The sequence below is a fragment of the Urocitellus parryii genome, chromosome X (genome assembly GCF_045843805.1).
Source record: "Urocitellus parryii isolate mUroPar1 chromosome X, mUroPar1.hap1, whole genome shotgun sequence".
Taxonomy (NCBI): domain Eukaryota; kingdom Metazoa; phylum Chordata; class Mammalia; order Rodentia; family Sciuridae; genus Urocitellus; species Urocitellus parryii.
Window position 1 is genome coordinate 66,354,799 of NC_135547.1, and position 23,469 is coordinate 66,378,267.

At 32.9% G+C, this 23,469-nt stretch overlaps 1 protein-coding gene across 1 annotated transcript in view; it reads left to right on the forward strand.

Annotated features, from left to right (window-relative positions):
- Positions 1-23,469, forward strand: part of Brwd3 (bromodomain and WD repeat domain containing 3) — a 118,423-nt gene that overhangs the window by 56,184 nt on the left and 38,770 nt on the right. Inside the window, exons 12-19 of the mRNA XM_026414526.2 lie at positions 888-928; positions 4,418-4,522; positions 5,995-6,148; positions 13,661-13,795; positions 16,043-16,171; positions 17,038-17,263; positions 18,954-19,121; positions 21,148-21,331. Of these exons, the coding sequence (XP_026270311.1) occupies positions 888-928; positions 4,418-4,522; positions 5,995-6,148; positions 13,661-13,795; positions 16,043-16,171; positions 17,038-17,263; positions 18,954-19,121; positions 21,148-21,331 (1,142 nt within the window). The remainder of the gene's footprint in view (positions 1-887; positions 929-4,417; positions 4,523-5,994; positions 6,149-13,660; positions 13,796-16,042; positions 16,172-17,037; positions 17,264-18,953; positions 19,122-21,147; positions 21,332-23,469) is intronic.

Below are 23,469 nucleotides of genomic sequence, written 5' to 3' on the forward strand. Positions count from 1 at the left end.
TACACACTGTTGAAATCAGTGATGGATGTTAGCCATAAAATATTCTTTCAGAATATTTCAAACAAAATATTGTACCTGTCAGTAAGAATTCAGAATCTATCAGATAAATACAATTGTGAAATCACAAAACAATATAAATCAGGAGTACTTCATTATATATGAAGACTATAATTTTTTTAAAAAATTAAAATACTTAAACAAAAAGATAGTTGACATTTTCTTTTAATTTAAAATTAAATTTAAATGCAGTTATAGATTGTGAAAATATACAATATTTGAGGATGCACTGTAGCTTTCTTATCAAGGACTAAAGTGAAGGAAATACCAAGTATTTGCTTATACTTTGCATTGTAAAATAATTAAATAAGCCACATAGGAATGAGAAAGTGATTAATTTTTATTCTGAAATTGAAAAGAATTAAGTGGGAAATTTCATTTAGCTATTATTCAGTCAGATTAATATTCTTTCTTTTACAGACCATAGGAAAGGAACACTCAGCACTATATATCTCTTTTTTTAAAAAAAATATTTATTTAGTTGTGGATGAACATACAGTATCTTTATTTATTTTTTTGTGGTTCTGAGGATTGAACCCAGTGCCTCACACATTCAAGGCAACCACTTTACCACGGAGCTACAGTCCCAGCTATCTCTCTTGATATATGGTTCATAAAGAAGTTTCAAATTGCTGCCACCTTAATACATTGTTTTATGCTTCATTAATTAAATTTTTTTCTTTTTAGAAAAGGAGTTTATTTTTAAAGGAAATTATAGCATTACAAACTACTCCATTATGCCTTTCTTCACATTTGAATATGAAGGGAGGTATACATTGTCTATTTTAAAAGTTTATTTTAACCAAAAATCTGTTCTTTTTTTATCTTAGGACAAAGTTGTTGCAGTTCAGTTCTGTAACAATGGAGACAGGTAATTATGTAGTACGTATTTGTGTAAAGAAATGTTTGACATGTTTTTCTACTAATCCCTGGGAACCATCTACCTCTACTGTAGATGTGTTATTTCCATCCCATAACATAGATTTAAAAAAACTTTGTATGTCCTTAATGGTGTTCAACACATCCCTTCCTGATTAATAGTCACCATAGTCTATAAGTTCTTCTTTTCTGAGTGATTTATTTTCTTATTTTGCTCTTTCCACTTCTTTTGGCAACAATCTTCCTATCTTAGTCAAGAATTGTGTTATTTCACCTGCCCATCTCTTCCCGTACAATATAGTTCTTTAGAAATCCTTAGTGTTTCCTTCTCTCTTGCCCATGGAATAGAAATCAAATGTTGCCCAACATTCAGAGCTCCCTAAAACTTTTTTTAGATTTATCTTTGATTCCTGATCTACTATTCCCCATATGAATCCCTATATTAAGCCTAATTGACTTTATGCACTATTCCTGACATGTCCTATGTATATTATTTTATCCGTTCCTTTGCTTACACTTTTCCATCATTCCTAACCCCAAATGTCATTCCCTGCATTCCTCTGACCTTTCCTTTTTTCTATCCTACATTTGTTCCTTCTCTATCCCCCTATTTTCCTATTTTCTCTTTTCTGTCCCTTCTTTTGATTGATCTAAATCTTATCTCCCTTTTAAGGTTCATGTCCTACCTGAAACCCTTTCCTGAGTGTTCCAGCCTTTTAATTTATCTTGACTTCCTCTGAACATCTATATCATTTGTTGCCTTTGTTTTTCATGATATATATATATATATTCCTATGTCTGTAAACTCAGAAATTCTATACAGATATCTGTGAACCCTCTATATTGTCTGGTCCCCTCAAAGTGATAAGTCTTTCCTGGTCTAAAATTTAACCTGGAATGGATTTAAAATTTTAACCTCTTAGCATAAACGTATATCTATGTATGTCTGTTAGGACTTTATATGGGTGACCACAGTTTATTTTTAAATATTTTGAACAGTAGGTGATTACCATGGTGAATTTGTACAAGTTTGTTAAATCCAAGAGTAAATAATTATGATCCTAAAAGTGATGTCTACATTAGGAATGATAAAAGCTTCAAGTAAATTTTAAGGTTAACTTATTGAGTTACAGCCTTTAGGATATATACACCTAGTATTCTTCCATGCTAAAATAACCTGAAATTTTATTTTCTTGCTTTTGTTTTCAATGAAAACACATTATTTTGTCCTAATTATTTCTGTGGCACATATTAAAAGATGTCCAATGTAAACTAAGTATAACAGTATCCATAGAATTATATATGCTTATATATATGAGTATGAAGAGAGACTTCTGAATTGCTTTTTCAATTATAGCACAACTCTAATATCAAAGTCTGCCGAGCTTTGTGCAAATGAGAAAACTGGGCCTGAATAGACAGGCTTATAGAGGATAAAATAACCCTAAATGCTTTAGACTTCATGATAAATTTCATTTATAGTGAAAACATTTTCTGAAAATAACTTCTTGTGCTTATTTGTAAATATGTCTTTAAAGAGCTTTATTTTGAGTAAGCGAAAAATAAAAATACCCAGTAAATACATAAAATTTTACATATGTGTAAATACATGTGGGGCATGCAGAATATGTAATGTATGTATACAATATATGAAAATAAAAATATTAGTATTTGATTTCTTTATGAGGTAGGAATATATGTGATTTTACTTTTGTTCATGCTCAAAATTCTTACTAGTTAAAGGTAAATAATAAATAATTATTATAAAGGTATATTATTATTTATAAAGGTAAATAAAAAATAATTCATTTAAAATATTTCCAGTTTTACTAATAGTCAAAGAAATGAAAATTAAAATAACAATTATTTCCTCCAGAATAAACAGATAATGCAAAATCATAATATCCATCATGGCTATAGGTTTTTACAAAGAGTGCTTTCCTTGCCAGGTGTGGTGGTACACACCTGTAGTCCCATCAACTTGGGATGTTGAGGCAGGAGGATCACAATTTTGAGGTCAGCCTCAGCAACTTAGGGAGGCCCTAAGGAATTTAGTAAGACCTTGTTTCAAAATAAAATATGAAAGGGGCTGGGGATATGACCCAATGCTTAAGTACCTCTGGGTTTAATCTCTAGTAATCCCACCCCCTCAAAAAGTAACTTTCCTCAGGTTTTCATGAGAGTATGAATTGTTTCAATAAATAATTAAAAAAAAACTATTGTGAAATAGTGTGGTAGTATGTATCAAAAGCTTTAAAAATGTTCCTTTTCAACTTAGCACAGATATTTATAGGGTTGTACAAAGACATGTAGAGATGTTCTTTACAGCATTAATTGTCATGTTGAAGATGGGAAATGATATAATATTAATCATTAGAAGATTTATTAGATAAATTTTGATAATATTTATATAGTTAAGCACTTATTAAAAGTGATGATAGTTTTATACTTGTCAACATAGAAATAAATCTACAAAATTCAGTTAACCTAGGGAAAAACATGTAGTGAATTTTTGTTTCATGTAAGGGAAAATATATAAGTATACATTCATGTATTTAATAAAGTCTAAAAGAATAGATACTAAAGTGTTAACAGTAACAAAATTGTGGGTGAATAAATATATTATTTTAAAATAGCATTTTTATTTGAGGTATAATTCACATAATACAGAATTTAATGCTATTAGTATATTTATAGTGTCGTGTAACAATTAGTACAGTTAATTTTTTGAACATTTTCATTGTCCTTTAAAGAAAACCCATACTGTTTAGCTGTCAACCCCAAATCTCCATTCCTTTTTCAACATTTCTGAGCATGCATTAATCTACTTTTCATTTCTCTTTATTTGCCTATTCAGAATTAATCCTTGTTGCAATGTATATTATTATTTTCATTCTTTTGCATTACTGAGTAATATTCCATTGTATAAATATATGCCATATACTGTTTACCAATTTGAGCCTCTGATGGACATTTGAGGTGCTTCTACTTTTGACTTATTATGAATAATGCGTCCATGAGTATGCATGTGCATGTTTTTTCTGTGGAATTATGTTTTTATTTCTTTTACAAAATATAACTGAGTAGGATTGCTGGGTCACATGGTAGCTTTGTTTAGCATTTATAGAAACTGCCAGGGCTGGGGATGTGGTTCAAATGGTAGCACGCTCGCCTGGCATGTGCGGGGTGCTGGGTTCGATCCTCAGCACCACATAAAAATAAAGATAAAGATGTTGTGTCCACTGAAAACTAAAAAATAAATATTAAAAATTCTCTCTCTCTCTCTCTCTCTCTCTCTCTCTCTCTCTCTCTCTCTCTCTCTTTAAAAAAAGAAACTGCCAAACTGTTTTCCAAAGTGACTGTGCCACCATTTTATATTCCCCCTAGTAGTGTATGAAGGTGGATATATTACTTTTCTAAGAAAAAAAAGATTCTAATTTTGGAGAAAAGTAACAAGACTATTTTAACTTTTTCTTTCCAGTTTAAGATTTGTTAGTGGAAGTAGAGATGGAACAGCAAGAATATGGCAATATCAACAACAAGAATGGAAGAGTATAGTGCTAGATATGGCTACTAAAATGAGTGGGTAAGAACTGATACTAGATGCTTCAGTGGTTCTCATAAGGCCTATTGACATATTTAATAATGAACATAAAATAGCTTATGTAAATAGATACTTTCAATTTAATTGGTACATGTGATATTTGCATCTTTATTTTGTCTCTAAGCAAATTGTCTTTTGCTGTTAATTAATAGATTAGAACAGTGCTGACTTATCCAAAATTCTGGTCTACTGTGACCCTAAGATCTCTGTGCTCTACTGATGTTCACAGAATCACTCTCTGCCTTATGGTTTTCTATAGGTCACTTTTTAAATATGTGACTTTACTACCTTTAGTATGAGGGTTGTCCATGTTAAATAAATAACATCATGTTTATTTCATAATCTTAACTGTTGAATAGAAGAAACATAATTATCTCTTTGGGACAATAAAATTTCTTTAATATATGAGCATGATATTAATTATCTTCTTAATAACAATGTGGAATTGACTGTAGTTATAGCCAGCAATTGTTATTGCCCCATTCAGTTAAATCAAAAGTTACAAGTTGGATGCTGTGGTACACTCCTGTAATCCCAAAGTCTCAGGAGGCTAAGACAGGAGAATCTTAAGTTTGAGGCCAGCCTCTACAACTTAAAAAGGGGCCCTAAGCAACTTAGAGCATGTTTTAATATAATTTTGTGTGATGCTGAGGATTGAACCCAGGTCCTCTCACATACTAAGCGAGCGCTCTACTGTTGAGTCACAACCCAGCTCTCAAAATAATTATTTTCTTAAAAAAGGGCTGAGGTTTTGCTTAGTGCTTAAGCACTCTTGGGTTAAATACTCCGTACCAAAAAACAAGTTAATGAATTACATAGTTTTTTTTTTAAATAAGTTCTATTAGTTCATTGTTTTTAGGGGATGGGTTACTAGAGATTGAAAAGAGGGCACTTTACCACTGAACTACATCCCCAGTTTTATTTATTTATTTATTTATTTAATCAATCAATCAATCAATATAGGGACAATGTTCCACTAAGTTGCTGAGGCCCACCTGGAACTTGCAATCCTCCTGCCTCAGCCTCCCAAGTCATTTTATAGGCATGTGTCACTATGCCCAGCAAGACCTATTAGATTTTTTTAAATAATAATGAAAGAAATACAGTGGCCATTATACATTTTCATATTGTCCAGTAGCCAATGTAACCTTGTGTTTTATTTTTCAATATAGTAATAGATTTATTTTCCATTTCACTTTTTTGAATTCTCAAAATTAAGTCCACATTGAAGTCCTTTTAAGATATTTTTTTCTCCCTGAAATAAGCTCATTTGTATTGCCCTATTTGCAAGTATATTTATGTAATTTTTTATTTCATAATATTTAAATGATAGTCGAGGTTTTTTAAAATTTAACCACTTACATGTGCCTGGAGAAATTAGTATAATTTCTTATTTTGTATGCACCTTTGTTAACAGTTTATAAGGTATGAATACTGCAAATTGTTTTGTTTAGGAGTAATTTACCATCAGGAGAAGACAAAGTCACTAAACTAAAGGTGACTATGGTGGCCTGGGATCGTTATGATACCACAGTTATTACTGCAGTGAACAATTTCCTTTTGAAAGTGTGGAATTCTACTACAGGGCAGCTTCTTCATACTTTATCTGTGAGTATTTTATTTTAGATTCATTAAAATGGTCAGGGGCTGGGCGTGCATCTCAGGGTTAGAGAGTTTGTCTAGCATTTGCAAAGCCCTAGGCTTGATCCTTGGTACCACAATAAAGAAAGAAATAAATTAATCATACAGAAATGAATGGAAGATTTATTCTTTAAGCCTGGCACAGTGGTGCATAGGTATAGTCCTAGTACTCCATAGGCTGAGGCTAGAGGATCCCTTAAGTTCAGGGCCAGCATGGGCAAAACATATTGAATACCTCATCTCAAAATAAAGTTTTAATGGTCAAAAGTATATTATTCTAGGAGATAAGAAATTTAAGTTATAGTTTTCTTTCTGTGACTATTAGCCCTTGGAAAAATATTTATTCCAGAGTCCTTTTAATAGATCAGCAAAATAGTGCTGACACATGATACACCACTAAAAACAGGTTTGAGGTCTTTTCAAGATCCTTTCCAGATCTAATATTTATTATGTTATGGTATGCTTTGAAGGATATATGTGAATATGTTTTAGCATGGGTTAGATTTTTTTCCATATTTTTATTGGTGTATTAGAGATATATAGATTAATGAGATTTGTTGTTACATATTCACACATGCATATAATATAACAATATAATTTGACCAATATCATTCCCTAGCACTGCCTCCCCACTCCTTGTCTATCACGTCTTAGTCCCTTTCCTCTACTGATCTCCCTTCGATTTTCATGAGATCTTCTCCCCACTTTATTTTCCTTTTTCTTCTCTAGCTTCCACATATGAGAGAACCCTTAACTTTCTGAGTTATATTTATTTTGCTTAACATGATGGCCTCTTGTTCCATCCTTTTTCCTGCAAATGTCATAATTTCATTTTTCTTTATGGCTCAATAAAACACATCTCACATTTTCTGTATTCATTAATCCATTGATGGATACCAAGGTTGGTTCTGTAGTTTGGCTATTGTGAATTATGCTGCGATTAACATGGCTATGCATGTATTACTATAGTAAGAGACCTTTATTAATCAGGGTGAATACTGAGAAGTGGGATAGATGGGTCATATGGTGTTTCCATGCCTAGGTTTTTAGAGGACCCTCCATACTGATTTCCATAGTGGTTGTACTAATTTAAAATCCCCAAAACAGTGTAAAAGTGTTCCTTTTTCTCCTCATTCTCTCCAACATTTATTATTATTTATGATCCTGATGACTACCATTCTGACCAGGGTGAGAAGAAATCTCAGTAAAGTTTCGATATGCATTTCTATAATTGCTAATGATGTTGAACATTTTTTCATATATTTGTTGGCTGTTTGTATTTCTTTAGTTGAGAAGTGTTTGTTTAATTCAGTTTCCCATTTATTAATTTATTTGATTTTTTGGTGTAAAGTTTTGTGTGTTCTTTATACATTCTAGATATTAATCCTCTGACAGATGAGTAGCTGGCAAAGATTTTCTCCCATTCTGTGGGTTCTCTCTTCACATTCCTAATTGTTTCCTTTGCTGTGTAGAAACTTAAATTTAATGCTGTCCCATTTATTAACTCCATGGCTTTATTTCTTGAGCTATAAAGGGTACTGCTGAGGTTGTTGTTGCCTGTAACTAAAAGCTGGAATGTTGACTTTGTGTTTTTTCCTAAGAGTTGCATATATTCTTGTCTAATTCTTAGGTCTTTGATATATTTTGACTTGATTTTTGTTCATAATGAGTGATAAGTGATCAGTTTCTTCTATATATGGATAACACCAGCTTTCCCAGAGCCATTTGTAAAAAGGCTGTCTTTTCTCCAATGTATTTTATTGTAATCTCTGTCAGGGATCAGATATCTGTAGATGTGTGTGTGTGTTTGTCTCTGTGTCTTATATTCTGTTCCATTGGTCTATAATCAGTTTTTATGCCTGTACCACCCACTTTTTGTCACTATAGCTCTGTAGTATAATTTGAAGCCAGATATTGTGATACCTTCAACATTGATTATTTTGGCTTTAATACGCTTTGGCTATTCTGGGTCTTTTATTTTTCCAAATGAATTTTAGGACTGTTTTTTTCTAGTTCTGTGAAGAATGTCATTGGTATTTTGATGGGGATTTCATTGAATATTTATATTGCTTTTGGTGTTATGGCCATTTTAACAATATTAATTCTGCCTGTCCCTGAACATGAGAGGTGTTTCCATCTTCTGAGATCTTCTTCAATTTCTTCAGTGTTCTAGAGTTTTCATTGTGGAGGTTGCCGCAGTCTGGCTGGGCACAATTCAGGAGCCACTTGTCAAAAGAAACAAACTAACGCCAAACAAAACAGCTCCTCAGGAAAAACCCTCAGAGCCCAACTGCCACCACCGGCTTCCACAAGCCTCTCCCACACACCAACCACCACCTCCCACAATCCTCCTGCTCTTGAGGCCGATTGGCTAGGTCGCGTGGGCGGAGCCAAAGAAGTCCCCCAATGAGCAGTTCCGTAGTCTGAAGGGCAGGGAAACAGCCCAATGAACATGACCGCAGAGGAGCCAATCAGCTAGATGTTGCTGGGGCCACTGTGAGCCAATCATCAGCTGGCAGTCTGAAGGGCAGGGAAACAGCCCAATGAACATGACTGCAGAGGAGCCAATCAGCTAGATGTTGCTAGGGCCACTGTGAGCCAATCATCAGCTGGCAGCTTGAAGGGCAGGGAAACAGCCCAATGAACATCACCGCAGAGGAGCCAATCAGCTAGATGTTGCTGGGGCCACTGTGAGCCAATCATCAGCCGGCAGCTGGAAGTTTGCTGGCAGCTGGAAGTTTGCTGGGGCCCCTTTGGCTATGGCTCTCAACAGGAGGTATTTATCTACCTTGGTTAGATTTATTCTAGGTACTTTGTTTTTGAAGCTATTGTGAATGGAATTGTTTTCCTGATTTCTTTCTCAACAGATTCATTGTTGGTATAAAGGAAAGCTGTTGATTTTTGTGTGTTGATTTGGTAACCTGCTACTTTGCCAAATTTGTTAATTAGCACTAACAGTCTTTGGGTGGAATGTTTGGAATCTAATATGTATAAGATCATGTCACTCAAAGCCAAGTGTGGTGGCACACACCTATAATCCCAGAGCCTCTGGAGGCTGAGTCATGAGGATCAGGAGTTCAAAGCCAGTCTTAGCAACTTAGCAAGGCCCTAAGCAACTCAGTGAGACCTTATCACTAAATAAAATACTAAATTACCTGGGGATGTGTTTCAGTGGTTAAGCACCCCTTGTTTCAACTCCTGGTATGAAAAAAAAAATCGTAATGTCTTCAAACAATGATATTTTGAGTTTGTGCTTTCCTATTTTTCCCCCTGTATTTCTTTCTCTTCCTAATTCCTTTGTCTAGAATTTCTAGCACTGTGTTAAAGAGGAGTGGTGAGAGTGACATCCTTGTCTTATTCCAGATTTTAAAGTTCATGCTTTCAGGTTTTTTTTCCATTTATTATGAGGTTGGCTTTGGGATTTTCATATTTTGTCTTTATGATGCTGAGGTAGGTTCTTTCTATAAGTGTTAGGATATTTTATTGTAAATATTTTATGGATATCCTATTCTACATTCAGTGATTAGCTTATGCAAGAAGTAAGGGAAATAGAAGTAGGATAAAAAGGTCCTTTTTGTTTTTCTTTATAAAAGCTATTTTTTATAGTAAGAGTCTGCAGTGTTTGGTGTGAAACATTGATACATTTAATAGCAGAAATCTGATGGGTGGTGCTGATGTTTGTCATGGTATGGATTGACTTCATATTATATTTAATTTATAAGCCACATTTCCTGTCTCATTTATAAATTCATATCATTTAAAGGGGAGAAAACTAAATGCTATTGTTTGGACAGCAGTAAGTGATGGGATTTAGACTAGAAACTCAATTCAATTTTCTTTGTAGTATGTCATGATATCATCCTTATGTAAGATAATCTTAGCATAAAGCCTCTGATGTTTCTCAAGTTTTGATATAGGGAGGATTTCTTGTTTATCTGTCTCATACCTCCGAAGTCCCCTTTCTAAAGCAAAGTCCTAATAGTATATTAGTGAAGTTTTAGATTCTGACTTTTGTCTCCTAAGGCAGTGCTTACCTATTTTGGTTTTCCCTATTCCCTGATATAAGTTTCTGTTAATGTGTCTAAAAAGACCTGTACTGTTTCCTTGACTCTTTATTAGGAAATGTGTGTCTATGTCAATATAGTCTAACAGAAACTTAACATAAGCCACATATATCATTAATTTTTCTAGCAACCATGATAAAAAATAAAAAGGAAAGTAATAATGTATTTTATTTAACCTAATGCATTTAAAATATTATCATTAATTTATAATTAATATATAAATTATTAATGAAATATTTTATATTCTTATTTCATGCTAAATCTTTGAAATCTAGCATGTATGTTACACTTACAAATCATCTCCATTTATTCTATCCACATTTCATATGCTTAATAATCACATGTGATAGCAGCTACAGTATCAGACAGTATAAGTCTGATCTCTAAAATCACAATTTTAAGGCCATGTTATAGCCATTGGTTTCATAGATCAGTGTGAAATTCTTCCTTAAATACCTTAATTTGGATTCTGTTTAAAGAACCTCTTCCCATGGGCTGACTCATGCTTCATCTCTTTTCACTGAATTTTACTGCATAAATTGTAGAATTGACTATTTTTAATTCTTTTAACAACTCTGCCAGGCACTGGATTAGGTATTAGAGATTACAACTAGGCATTAGGAAGGAATAAATGGTAAAATTTAAAGTCCTGTCCTGCAACAGTTTACAGCCTATTAAGAGAGAAAATATTTTAATCAAATAACTGCTAAGAATGAAAAACGAAAGATATACCATTATAAGTTTCTAATAGCATGACCACATATGATCTGAGAGATTCTGAGAAAGTTGCTAAGGAAATGAAGTCTAAGTTAAGGATTGAAACATAAGTAGGGATTTCCTAGGTCACAGCTTAAGTGTCATTTCCTTGTTTGGCTTTCCCTCATCATATAATCTAAGATAGTTTCCTAGTCTTTTTCTTATCATTCCTTGTTTATCTTCATTATTGTTTATCAAAAATCAATATTTTCCTTTTAAAGTTTCTTTATTTGTGGTCATAGTAACATATTTGGTTATTTACATATATAAGGAAATTGGGAAGTCCTTCCAGGAATTCAAACAGCTTGTGTGAAGATCCTAAGGTGGAAAGGAAACCAATTTGGATAGAGCACAGGGAGCAGAATGTCTCACCAGATAAGACTGGAGAATTGGATAGAGGTCAGACCATTCAAGATCTTGTAGATCTATTCTAAGACTAGTAGGAAACCATTCAAGGGTTTAAAACAACAACAACAAAATAGAATGTGAGTTTTGCTTTTTAAGAAATGCATTGTGGGGCTGGGGATGTGGCTCATGTGGTAGCGCGCTCGCCTGGCATGCTTGCGGCCCGGGTTCGATCCTCAGCACCACATACAAACAAAGATGTTGTGTCCGCCGAAAACTAAAAAATAAATATTAAATATTCTCTCTCTCTCTCTCTCTCTCTCTCTCTCTCTCTCTCTAAGAAAGAAAAAAAGAAATGCATTGTAATTCTGGCTACAGTAGAGAGAATAGATTGGAATGGGGTAAGAATGACAGCAGATAGACTGGAAATCTAGGGTAGCAACCAGGATGAGTCATGACAATCTAGATTTCTATATTGGTGGTGGAAATAGAAATGTTTTAATAAATGTAGATATGTCAAATGATAAATCTGAAGATAGTATTATTTTTTTAAACTGGGGTTTGAAAACAGGTGTGCATTACCACTAAACTGTAATGTCCAGCACTTTTTATTCATTTTTATTTTGCTAAATAATCTTGATGAATTGCTTAGGGCCTTACTAAATTGCTGAGGCTGGCCTTGAACTTGTGATCTTCCTGCCTCACCTTGCCCTGGTTGCTGTGGTTACAGGCAAGACATTATTGATTTTTTTTTTTGTATTTTTTAGTTATAGTTGACAAAATACCTTTATTTTATTTATTTTATTTTTATGTGGTGCTGAGGATCGAACCCCAGGGCCTCACATGTGCTAGGCAGGTGCACTATCGCTGAGCCACAACCCCAGCCTCGACATTATTGATTTTGATTAGATTTTATTCACCACAATCCTTTGACTGAATCCTTTGGTGGGATGTGCCTACCAAAGAAAATCCTACTTATGACTTTTCCCCAGTGTACATACCCTGCCATAGTTATGTCATCATCATGTGAATGTATCAAAGTAATTTTATGATTTACTGAAAAGGAAATTTAGAAAATATTTACTGTATCAAATAGACTATTGAACAAAGGATTTTATTGTAGAAAGGATTTTTCAATAGTGATTGGAAGAGTTTTGGCAAATTTTGAGTTCCAACGGTGTTTGTGGTAAGGGAATTTTACCTATGCATATTAACACTGCATTTGATCCAGGCTGCAGTGATTTTTAATAAGGTGTAATTTTTCTATAATTATAACATAGTAGAATTATTTTTAATTTGATAATTTGGGGATAAAATGTACTTATGAGGCTCACAGTATATGATCATTTCTAGAAGCTTCTGATGTATTATGTGTTGGCATATCACCATGTGAAATGCAGCTTTGGGATGTTCTCTATGCTTTAAGTCTGGGGGTGGGGTCTATTGTTCATTTTATGTGCTCTTACCAGGAGTTAAGTCTAATGAAATGACAATGATCTAATTCAACCGTTGGCAAACTTTTCCTTTATGAGGCCAGATTATAAATATTTTAGACTTTGTACATTCCATCTCTGTTGCATATTGTTTGCTGTTTTGTTTATTGCTTTTGGGTTTTATATAACCTTTTAAAACCATAAACATTTTTAGCTTATAGGCTGTTTGTATAAACATGTCTAGAATCCATTACTTTTCTCTGGATCTAAGGTCTCTATATACTGCTATACTTTGATTAGCTTACAGAGAAGCATGTAATACTTAGCATTGGTTTTCAAATTCAGTTTTCTTAGCAGAAAATCTATTTTTCAGATAATGTCTTAAATGGAATCCCAGGTTAAAAGTAGATACAGAACAAAGTCACTAAGCTTTGTCCTTTGAATGTATCATGGGGCCTCCCAAAATGCAGTTTGAATATCAGTCATAGAAAATACTGGATGAAGAACAATGAAGGTTTGTCTGTTATCATTGTGGCAGAATTAGATGTTAATGAAAGATTTTGTTTGCCACTTTTTTATCACTTTTAAATAATACATTTGCAGATATCCAAATTTCCCTTCAAAGACCTGTTTAATGAGCTTGAAATACTTTCCTGTGTCTTCTGTGTGTGTTGCATTCTTTATAAAATCAGCAGTTATACATTTAAGGAAGTCAAATTGAACTATATTATTCATGTAGTAGCCACATAGTAAATGGTATGTATTAAATTGTAATGCATGAATTCATCTGAACCTGATTGATAGTATTCCCAAGATGTTTTGATCAAATAAATCTGATACTTGGTGTTGCTTTTAAATTTTAATATTGATTTTTATCACAGGGTCATGATGATGAAGTATTTGTTTTAGAAGCACATCCATTTGATCCAAGGATCATTCTTTCAGCGGGTCATGATGGAAACATATTTATTTGGGACCTTGACCGGGGGACAAAAATTCGGAATTACTTTAACATGGTAAGAGAAATATGTGTTTAGTTTATATTAAAAATAACTGTTTTTATGGGATAACTTGATGAGTATACTTAGTTCAAAGGAACCTCCTGTTATCTCTGTTAAAATTGCTAAAATAATTCAGAAAATAATTCAAAAGCCTTATAATAAGGCCAGTGGAGAATTAAGCCTAAGTGATTCATTTATCTTGGTATTAGCATTTTCCAAATTCTGGTTCCCACCTCTAAACTCCTTAATCTCAAATTTGTTAACTTTTCAGTTAATTCTTAACCAAGATCACAAAAATGTTATTTAATCTATAATCCTAATTTATGAATTATAAAAGTGACAGTAATAATTTGAATTTGTCTCTGATAACTCTCATATGGCTTAGTAGTTGAAAAATAGATTTGCAAATAGGGATGCTCTTAAGATATATTTTATATGAATCATAGAAAACACTACCATATTTTCCATATTTAGTGTCCTTTTCTTTTTTAACTTTTTAAGTTGTATATGGACACAATATATTTTATTTATTTTTATGTGGTGCTTAGGATCAAACCTAAGGCCTCACACGTGCTAGGCAAACACTTTACCACTGAGCCACAACCCTTGTCCCTAGTGTCCTTTTCTTCATAACAGTTCTGACAACATTTCTTTCCTTTTTTTTTTTTTTGATTCTACTTAGTTGTATATGACAGTTGAGTGCATTTGGACACAGCATACATAAATGGAGTATAACTTCTCATTCTTCTTGTATATGATGTAGAATCACACCAGTTGTGTATCATACACATAGGGTAGTAATGTTCAATTTATTTTATTATCCTTTATAGCCCCATACCCTCTCCCCTCCCGTCACTCCCCTCTGTCTAATCCAAAGTGTATCTATTCTTCCCTAGCCACCCCCCTCTTATTTTAATTAGCCTCCACATATCAGAGAAAACATTCAGCCTTTGGTTTTTTGGAATTGACTTATTTCACTTAGCATGATATTGTTCATCTCCATCCATTTATCAGTAAATGCCATAATTTCATTGTTTTTTTTTATTTTAAAATATTTATTTATTTATTTATTTATTTTTCGGCGGGCACAACATCTTTGTATGTGGTGCTGAGGATCGAACCCGGGCCACACGCATGCCAGGCGAGCGCGCTACTGCTTGAGCCACATCCCCAGCCCAATTTCATTCTTCTTTAAAGCTCAGTAATATTCCATTGTGTATATATACCACATTTTTTTTATCCATTCATCTGTTGAAGGGTACCTGGGTTGGTTCCATAGCTTACCTATTGAAGGGCATTTAGGTTGCTTCTGCAGTTTAGCTATTGTGAGTTGAACTGCTATGAACATTGAGGCGGCTGCATTACTGTAGTATGCTGATTTTAAGTCCCTTGGGTATAAACCAAGAAGTAATTTAACTGGGTCAAGTGGTTGTTCTATTCCAAGTTTCTGAGGAATCTCCCTACTGCTTTCCAGAGTGGTTGTACCAGTTTGCATCCCACCAGCAATATATGAGTGTACATTTTGCCCTACATTCTCACCAACATTTATTGTTGCTTATATTCTTAATAATTGCTATTCTGACTGGAACAAGATGAAATATTAGAGTAATTTTGATTTGCATTTCTCTAATTGCTAGAGATGTTGAACATTTTTATATATTTGTTGATCAATTGTATTTCTTCTATGAAGTGACTGTTCAGTTCCTTAGCATATTTATTGATTTTTTCCCCCTTTGTTCATACTTTCCATAGTTAGTGTACTTTTCTTATGAACAGTTCTGACAACATTTGTAAACTATTTGTTGGCCTTTGAGCCCACTTGAAAGACATTATAAAGATCTAGAGCACTTACCTTGTCTTGTGTTATTAAAATTAATTTGTGTGATTTAATTTTAGGATGGTTAATTTAAGGCTTAATTGCATTTCTCTTAAGATATGAAAATAGTATCTGAACTTTTCTGTAATAGCAAACCTGTGACAATTTGGTTACATTTAAATATTTTTAAAATCTCCTTGGTCACCCAATAGATTTTCACAGGGTGTGCCATTACTAGCGATGATTGATTCCATTCATTGCAATTTTACTGTCCCTACTTTCTTTCGGATCATTATTTCTTTAGGTTTCTGGCTACAGAAGCCAGAGAGTACATTGGGATATTAATGCTTCACAGCATCCAATGTATTAGCAAAGAGATGTTATCTCCTACTTATTATTTTAGAACAAGTCATAAGATTACTTAAAACGACTCCTCTGAATTCCAGATTGAAGGCCAAGGACATGGTGCAGTGTTTGATTGTAAATTTTCACCAGATGGAAACCATTTTGCGTGTACAGATTCTCATGGGCATTTGTTGCTTTTTGGTTTTGGTTGCAGTAAATACTATGAAAAGGTCAGTACTTTTTTGGGTAGACTATAATTTGGGATTATATCATTCAGAAGTTTTGTTTGACTCCTAAATTAATAAGGGTTAATAGATACAAAGTAAGAATATTGTATCTCTTGGTAAATGTTTTTGTCATTGCTGAACATCAGGCTTGACAGTGTGTGTGAGTCACTATCGAAGTGCAGGGTGATGTAGATGTAGACATTCATTAGGAAAACCTTTGGTTTAGAATATATTTTGTGTTACTGTTCAGGTGTAATAAGAATAACTGAAACAGACTGCTATATCATCTGCTTATCATGAATGGAAATAAATAGTTGGTGACTGAAAGTTTACTTTCCTGATTGTTATTCTACCTATTATTGATCTTGTGAAAATACTTAGGAAGCTAGCTTAATAGTTCTTTATATTTTATTAGCTGTGAATTTGGAATAGATTATGGAATCTTAGAGCTGAAAGAGAACTCAGAAACACTGATGTCAGCTCAATATTTGTATCAGCTTTCAGTGTCAATAATGTGATATATATTTACTTGTCTTACCATATGTGTTATACTTCTGGTCTATATTCATTTGAATAAAAATAGAGTTTTATATGATTTTTATGACTTAAAATAACTCTTTACATGGTTGTTGCTTTAGTTTTCTTATCATAATTAGAGAAATATGATATAGGGCAAAAAAGTAATGCATATCTAGAATTTGTAGAGAAGAGAATAGGTAATGTGCTTCAGATGGAACATTTGGCAACACAGGACTACAAGAGAATACAAAAGTTGTCTGACTCAGAAATGTGTATGCTCTAGAAATGAAAATAAGTGCCAAATCTATATGTTCCCTATGTATATTAAATACTAAAACTTCTGTCATAAGATTCCAGATCAGATGTTCTTCCACACGGATTATCGACCTCTTATCCGTGATGCCAATAACTATGTGTTAGATGAACAAACACAACAAGCTCCTCACTTAATGCCTCCCCCATTCTTGGTGGATGTTGATGGAAATCCTCATCCCACAAAATTTCAACGGCTAGTGCCGGGACGGGAAAATTGTAAAGATGAACAACTTATACCACAACTGGGATATGTGGCCAATGGTACGTTATCATGATAATTAAATTGGAAATATTTTGCAAATGTCATACTTGATTCTGTTCTCTCTGTGGCATTTGTCCCTCACTAAATACTGAAATAAGTTATGGTATGTTTTGCCTTCTACTTCTGTTCATTTTCATTTGTATAATACCTTTTACCTTACCAGAGTACTTTTACATAGAAACAAAAGTGTATACTCAAGCACAGAGTGTTGATCTAGTTCCATAGATACCCTACATATGATCATCTTCTATGTAATATTGCTTCTAGTAATGATTAAATGGACTAATTTTAATGTATATAATTGGTGAAATTTCTCTGTTCATTGTATTGGTGTTTTAGTTTAAAAGGCTCTAGTTAATTGGACCTAAGAAGAGGAAACTTCAAAAACCACATACTAGGGCTGGGGCTCTAGCTTAGTGGCAGAGTGCTTACCTAGCATGTGTGAGGCCCTGGGTTTGATCATTAGAACTACATGAAAATAAACAAATAAAATAAAGATATTCTGTCTATCTACCACTATAAAAACTTTAAAAATTACAAAGTAGATATTTACCCATCCTCATACTTAAAATGCAAAAAGTTACTGGACATTGGGGAATGGGTTGTGATTGTTTAAATAAGACTAATCTTGGAAGATATTGGGGAATCAGCAATAAATTTGATGGACTGTGGGAAGATAATAGAATAAAATATTAGAATAAGCTATTCTGTGCCAAATAATCTTTGCCTCTTCAGATTGGCATATTTCCATTCTGTATATTGCCCTTCCCACATAGAATGTCTTCATATCTCAGTTTGGTACTTGTAGGTTTTCTTTAGGTATGGAGTAGTAGTGAGTTTATTAAATTGCAACTGGAATTCAATTTCTTGACTAGGAGATTAAGGCTTGAATTGATCTTTATAGAGTAAAGTTCCATACATCCTTTTATGCCTGTCTCATAAAGGTTTGTAAAGCAGTGAACTGGTATGACAACTATGCCAATAGTTACTCTGAAGATGTCATAATTATTAACTGAGGAGAAAAACTGAATATTAAATGTTGTATAAAACTGAAAACATCTGAATAAAAAATAATTTATCACTCTTTATTCCTTATAAGACCTGATCTCTTGATTACTCTATCAGATACCTCTTGATATGACTATAAGAAAAGATAAAAATAGGGATATCTAAGGCAGAAAAACATTTAAAATTTTCATTTAAGGTAAACAACGAGTTTCAATATTTCATAATAAAAATTGTTTGTTCATAAGAACAATGGGATGTTAGCAAATGATATATTCATTTGGAAAACTATAATTATGTCTTTCAGAAAGCAATTTTCACCAAAAAAGATGTAAATATTTTAAACCTATTTAAACCTTACTTAAATCTTTAATTTCTGATTTTTACCTTAGAATATTCTTTGGATGAAATTTATTTTAAAATCAATTGTTTTAACTTTTATATTCTTTGAGATGCTCCTCATAATTATGTCTAAGTTAGGAACATTGACTAAATCAAAGAGAAGCTGACACATAAAAATTAAAAGATTTATAAAATAATTTGTTTAATGCATACTCTATTTTCATTTTAAGCCAATTTTCAGTTATTGCTCTGAAAATTTAGAAGTTAAGTTTGTTTTTACTGGTTTTAGGGTATACTAAAATGTAATCAATTTTGTGGCTTTTTATGTTTGGTCTCATTAAGGTGATGGCGAAGTGGTGGAACAGGTAATTGGACAGCAAACCAATGATCAGGATGAGAGCATTCTTGATGGTATTATCCGGGAACTACAGAGAGAACAAGATCTGAGACTAATTAATGAAGGAGATGTTCCACATTTTCCACTTAATAGATCATACTCTGTTAATGGTGGTAAGTGTTTGTATATTTCTGAAAAGTATAATGAATATACTTTATTCTACTTAAACAAAAATTATATGTGAGAAAAGATTTTATTTATAAATGAAAACATTTATTAATTTACAGTTGTGATGTCAGATACTCCATGGGGTTTTAATCTCATTATTATTTTTTTGTGACAAAAATGACTTTGTATCTCCTAAAAACACAGATGTCATATTTTTATATGCTGTTTTCTTCTAATTGAATTTATTTGCAATCTTTACTTTTTTATAGAAGTGAAATCTTGAATAAGTCCAATTCTTTTGTAGGGGAACCACAAAAAACATAAGTTTTTAAGCTTAAAACCACCTTAAGTTTACAAAACACTACCCCCGTAAATTGATCCTTCTTTGCTGAGAGAAGAACAGCATACCATGTCTCCCCCCTTGAATTTACAAAAGTATGCTGGAAAACAAGAAGCCCTCTGAATTGACTTTCACAATACATTTATCTTAATATCAGTAAAAGTTTTGTTATAAGTAATCACTGTATTTTAAAAATGGATATTCTAACTTATATTTTTTCACTTGAAATGAAAAGTGACTGTGCATTTCAGTTATATATAAATCTTAGCTTTATCAATTGCTTTATGAGAATTTGGCACATATCTTTGTATTTTCATAATTGAGGTAGTTTATTTGGATAGAATGGCATTTGGGTTTGCCCATAATTGAATAAAGATATGTAAATTCAAGGTGATTCATAGGATATTTTACTTAATTATTTCTTCAATCTCCATAAAATTAAATTAAAATTGGTTCTTCATTTTGGGCCATTTGGAGCACCTAATGACAAGGTAAGAAGCTTTATGGAACCTTGAACTTGTAAATAGTAATCTGATATCTCCAAGTCCTTTGTTTTTAAGACATAAAACTTTCCTAGGGCTTTCCCTGATTTAGACATCCATTTATTAAATCAACCTTCAGCTCTAAATTCTATACTAGGTTTCTGTGGATAGATTTGAAAATTTAATAGTGTCCCATTTGTCCAAGGGACCCTATTGGCTATTATTTACAGTGTTTATTTGTTTTGACTTTTTGTTTTAATGATAGCAGTTGAATATTTCAGTTTTTACTTGTGTTTTAGTTGCAAGTATTAGAAAAATAGCAAGAACCTATCTAGAGTACCCTAAAGAAAATTAAAAGTTCTGTTACTTTTTTTCTGGTACTGGTTATTGAACCCTGGGGCATTTTACCACTGAACTACATCCTCAGCCCTTTTTATTTATTTTTAGATAGGCTCTCACTAAGTTGTCCAGACTGGCCTCAAACTTGTGATCTTCCTGCCTCATCCCCCAAAGTAGCTGGAATTATAGTCACATTTCATTGTGTCTAGCTGCTCATCAGTCTTGGAAAATTAAAATTTAATGTTAAAAACTTTGGGTTATACTTTTATTTTATTTTATTTTTTTGGTACCAGGAATTAAACACAGGAGCACTTAATCACTGAGCCACATCCCCAGCCCTTTTTTTTATTCTATTTAGAGACAGGGTCTCACCAAGTTGCTTAGGGCCTCCATATGTTGCTGATACTGGCTTTGAATGCGATCCTCCTGTCTCCACCTCTGAGTCACTGGGATTACAGGCATGCACCACCACACCTGGCTTGGTTTATATTCTTTATTATACTATTTCTGAAAGCTTTATTGAAACTTTACTCTGAAATATTTTAATGGACTAAATGAAGGGTTTAGAATAACAAGATGCTTCCTGAAACAGTACTAATAAACATTTGCAAATCTCCCAAATCATATTTGAATCCATTTTTGTATTTAGTGAGAATTGAGTAAATGGTAAGAACTATAGAAGATTTAAAAATTTATTGAGCTCCTTTATTGATGACATTAACAAGAAAAGATGGTACAGAATGTAGAACAAAGAGGTAGGAATACTTCAGATAGTCCTATCTTTGAATCTCCTATTTTGTGTAAGAACCCTCATCTAAAAGATTGGTGCTATTGCTCAGAAAATTATATTTTTCTTCATTTGTGTTTCAGCTCTACGAAATCCAAATATGGACATATCCTCTTCCCCAAATATAGGACTTCGACGTAGTGGTCAAATTGAAGGTGTTCGACAGATGCATAACAATGCTCCTCGGAGCCAGATGGCCACAGAACGAGATCTCATGGCATGGAGCAGAAGAGTGGTGGTCAATGAACTAAATAATGGGGTTAGTAGGTGAGTCACTAAGGTAACATTTCTAATAAAATATAGAGCTCTATAGTAATGGGGTTGTAGCTCAGTGGTAGAGTGCTTGCCTAGCAAGTGTGAGGCACTAGGTTTGATCCTCAGCACCACTTTAAAATACAAACAAACAAATAAATAAATAAATAAAACAAAGGTATTGTGTCCATCTACAACTAAAAACAAATAAAAGAAACATTCACCTTTAAAAGAAAGAAAATTTAGAGCTCAAGTTTTTAATAATATTTATTTAGTTGTAGATGAACACACAGTATCTTTATGTATTTTTATGTGGGGCTGAGGATTGAACCTAGTGCCTCACACATGCGAGGCAAGTACTTTATCACTGAGCAACAGCCTGAGCCCCAGAGCACAATTTTTTAGGAAGTAAAGTTTTCCTAGTAACTTTGACAATTTTTAATCTAGTTGAGATATTTTTCAAAATAACTCCAATTATTTTACTCCATATCAAATAGTCAGTTATTGTCAATTTGTTCAGCATATGCTAAATGCTTTGGGGCATATAAAAATGCAAAGAATGATTTCTTTTTCCAAGTTTGTTTTTATTACTGCATTTAAATTATGCATAATAGTGGGATTTGTTGTTATATATTCATACATGTACTCAATAAAAAAACATAATTAGGTTAATTTTGTTCCATATTACTTCCCTTTCCTCTCCTCTTCCCTCCCCTGGTGTATGATTTATTTTCTTTGACTTTATAATCTAGATTAGGATAGGAATGCAAAGGTTATTAAGTAATAACTTATAAGAAGTTATATGTGATTAAACATATGAATTGTATATAGATCCTGTGTTCAATAGTGGCTCCAGGAGAGAGCCATCAGCTTAATATAGGAGCAGTTTTCGGGTAAAATGTAGATATCTGGTAGACCCTAGTAATTAGAGTATGTTTAGAAATGTCACTTAAATAGACTTTATTTGATGAAAAATATTTCACTAGGATGAATTTCAAACCTAGAATCTTTATTCCTTTTTGTTTTAAATAATATTTTTATTGGTGCATTATAATTGTACATGTTGGTGGTATTCGTTGTTATGTATTCAAACATGTACACAATACAACAATAAAATTTGGCCAATATCAATCTCTAGTATTTCCCCTTTTCCTTTTCTTCTTTGGTTGGTCCCTTTCCTCTTCTTTACTGGTCTCACTTTAATTTTCATGAGAATCCCGCTTTTTTGCCTTTTCCTTCCCTAGCTTTCACATATGACAGAAAGCGTATGACCTTTGACTCTGAGGTTGGCTTATTTTGCTTAACATAATGTTCTCAAGTTCCAATTCATTTTCCTGCAAATGACATAACTTCATTTTTCTTTATGGGTCAATGAAGCTCTATTCTGTAGAGTTTTCTTTATCTATTCATCCATTCACAGAAAACTAGACTAGTTCCATAGTATTATGTATGTATTAATATAGTATGAAGACTTTAACTCTTTAGAGTAAATCCTGAAGACTGGACTAACTTGGTCATGTGGTGGTTCCATGCCTACTCATTTGAGGAACCTCTATACTATGTAACATAGTAGGTGTACTAATTTACAATTCCACCAATAGTATAGAAATGTTCCTTTTTCTCTACATCTTATCCCTATTTTATTATTATTTGTATTCTTTTACAAATGATTTTAGTTGTAGATGGACATAATACCTTCATTTTATTTACTTATTTTTATGTGGTGCTGAGGGTCAAACCCAGTGCCTCTCACATGCTAGGTAAGTGTTCTACCACTGAGCTACAATCCCAATCCTTACTGTTTGTATTTTAAATAGCTGTCATTCCAACTAGGGTAAGATGAAATCTCAGTGTAGTTATGATTTGTATTTTTGTAATTGCTAACAATGTGAATGCTGGACTCAGTGGTAGTGCACTTGCCTGGCACCCGTGAGACACTGGGTTTGATCCTCAGCACCACATATAAATAAAGGTATTGTGTTCATCTGCAACTAAAATAAATATTTTTTAAAAGATTTGAATGTTTTTTTCATATATTTGTTGGCCATTTGTATTTTTTTTTCTTTTGAGAAGTGTCTGTTTAGTTCATTTGCCCATCTATTAAGTGTTATGCATTTTTTTAGTGTTCAATTTTTTGAGTTCTTTATATTAAT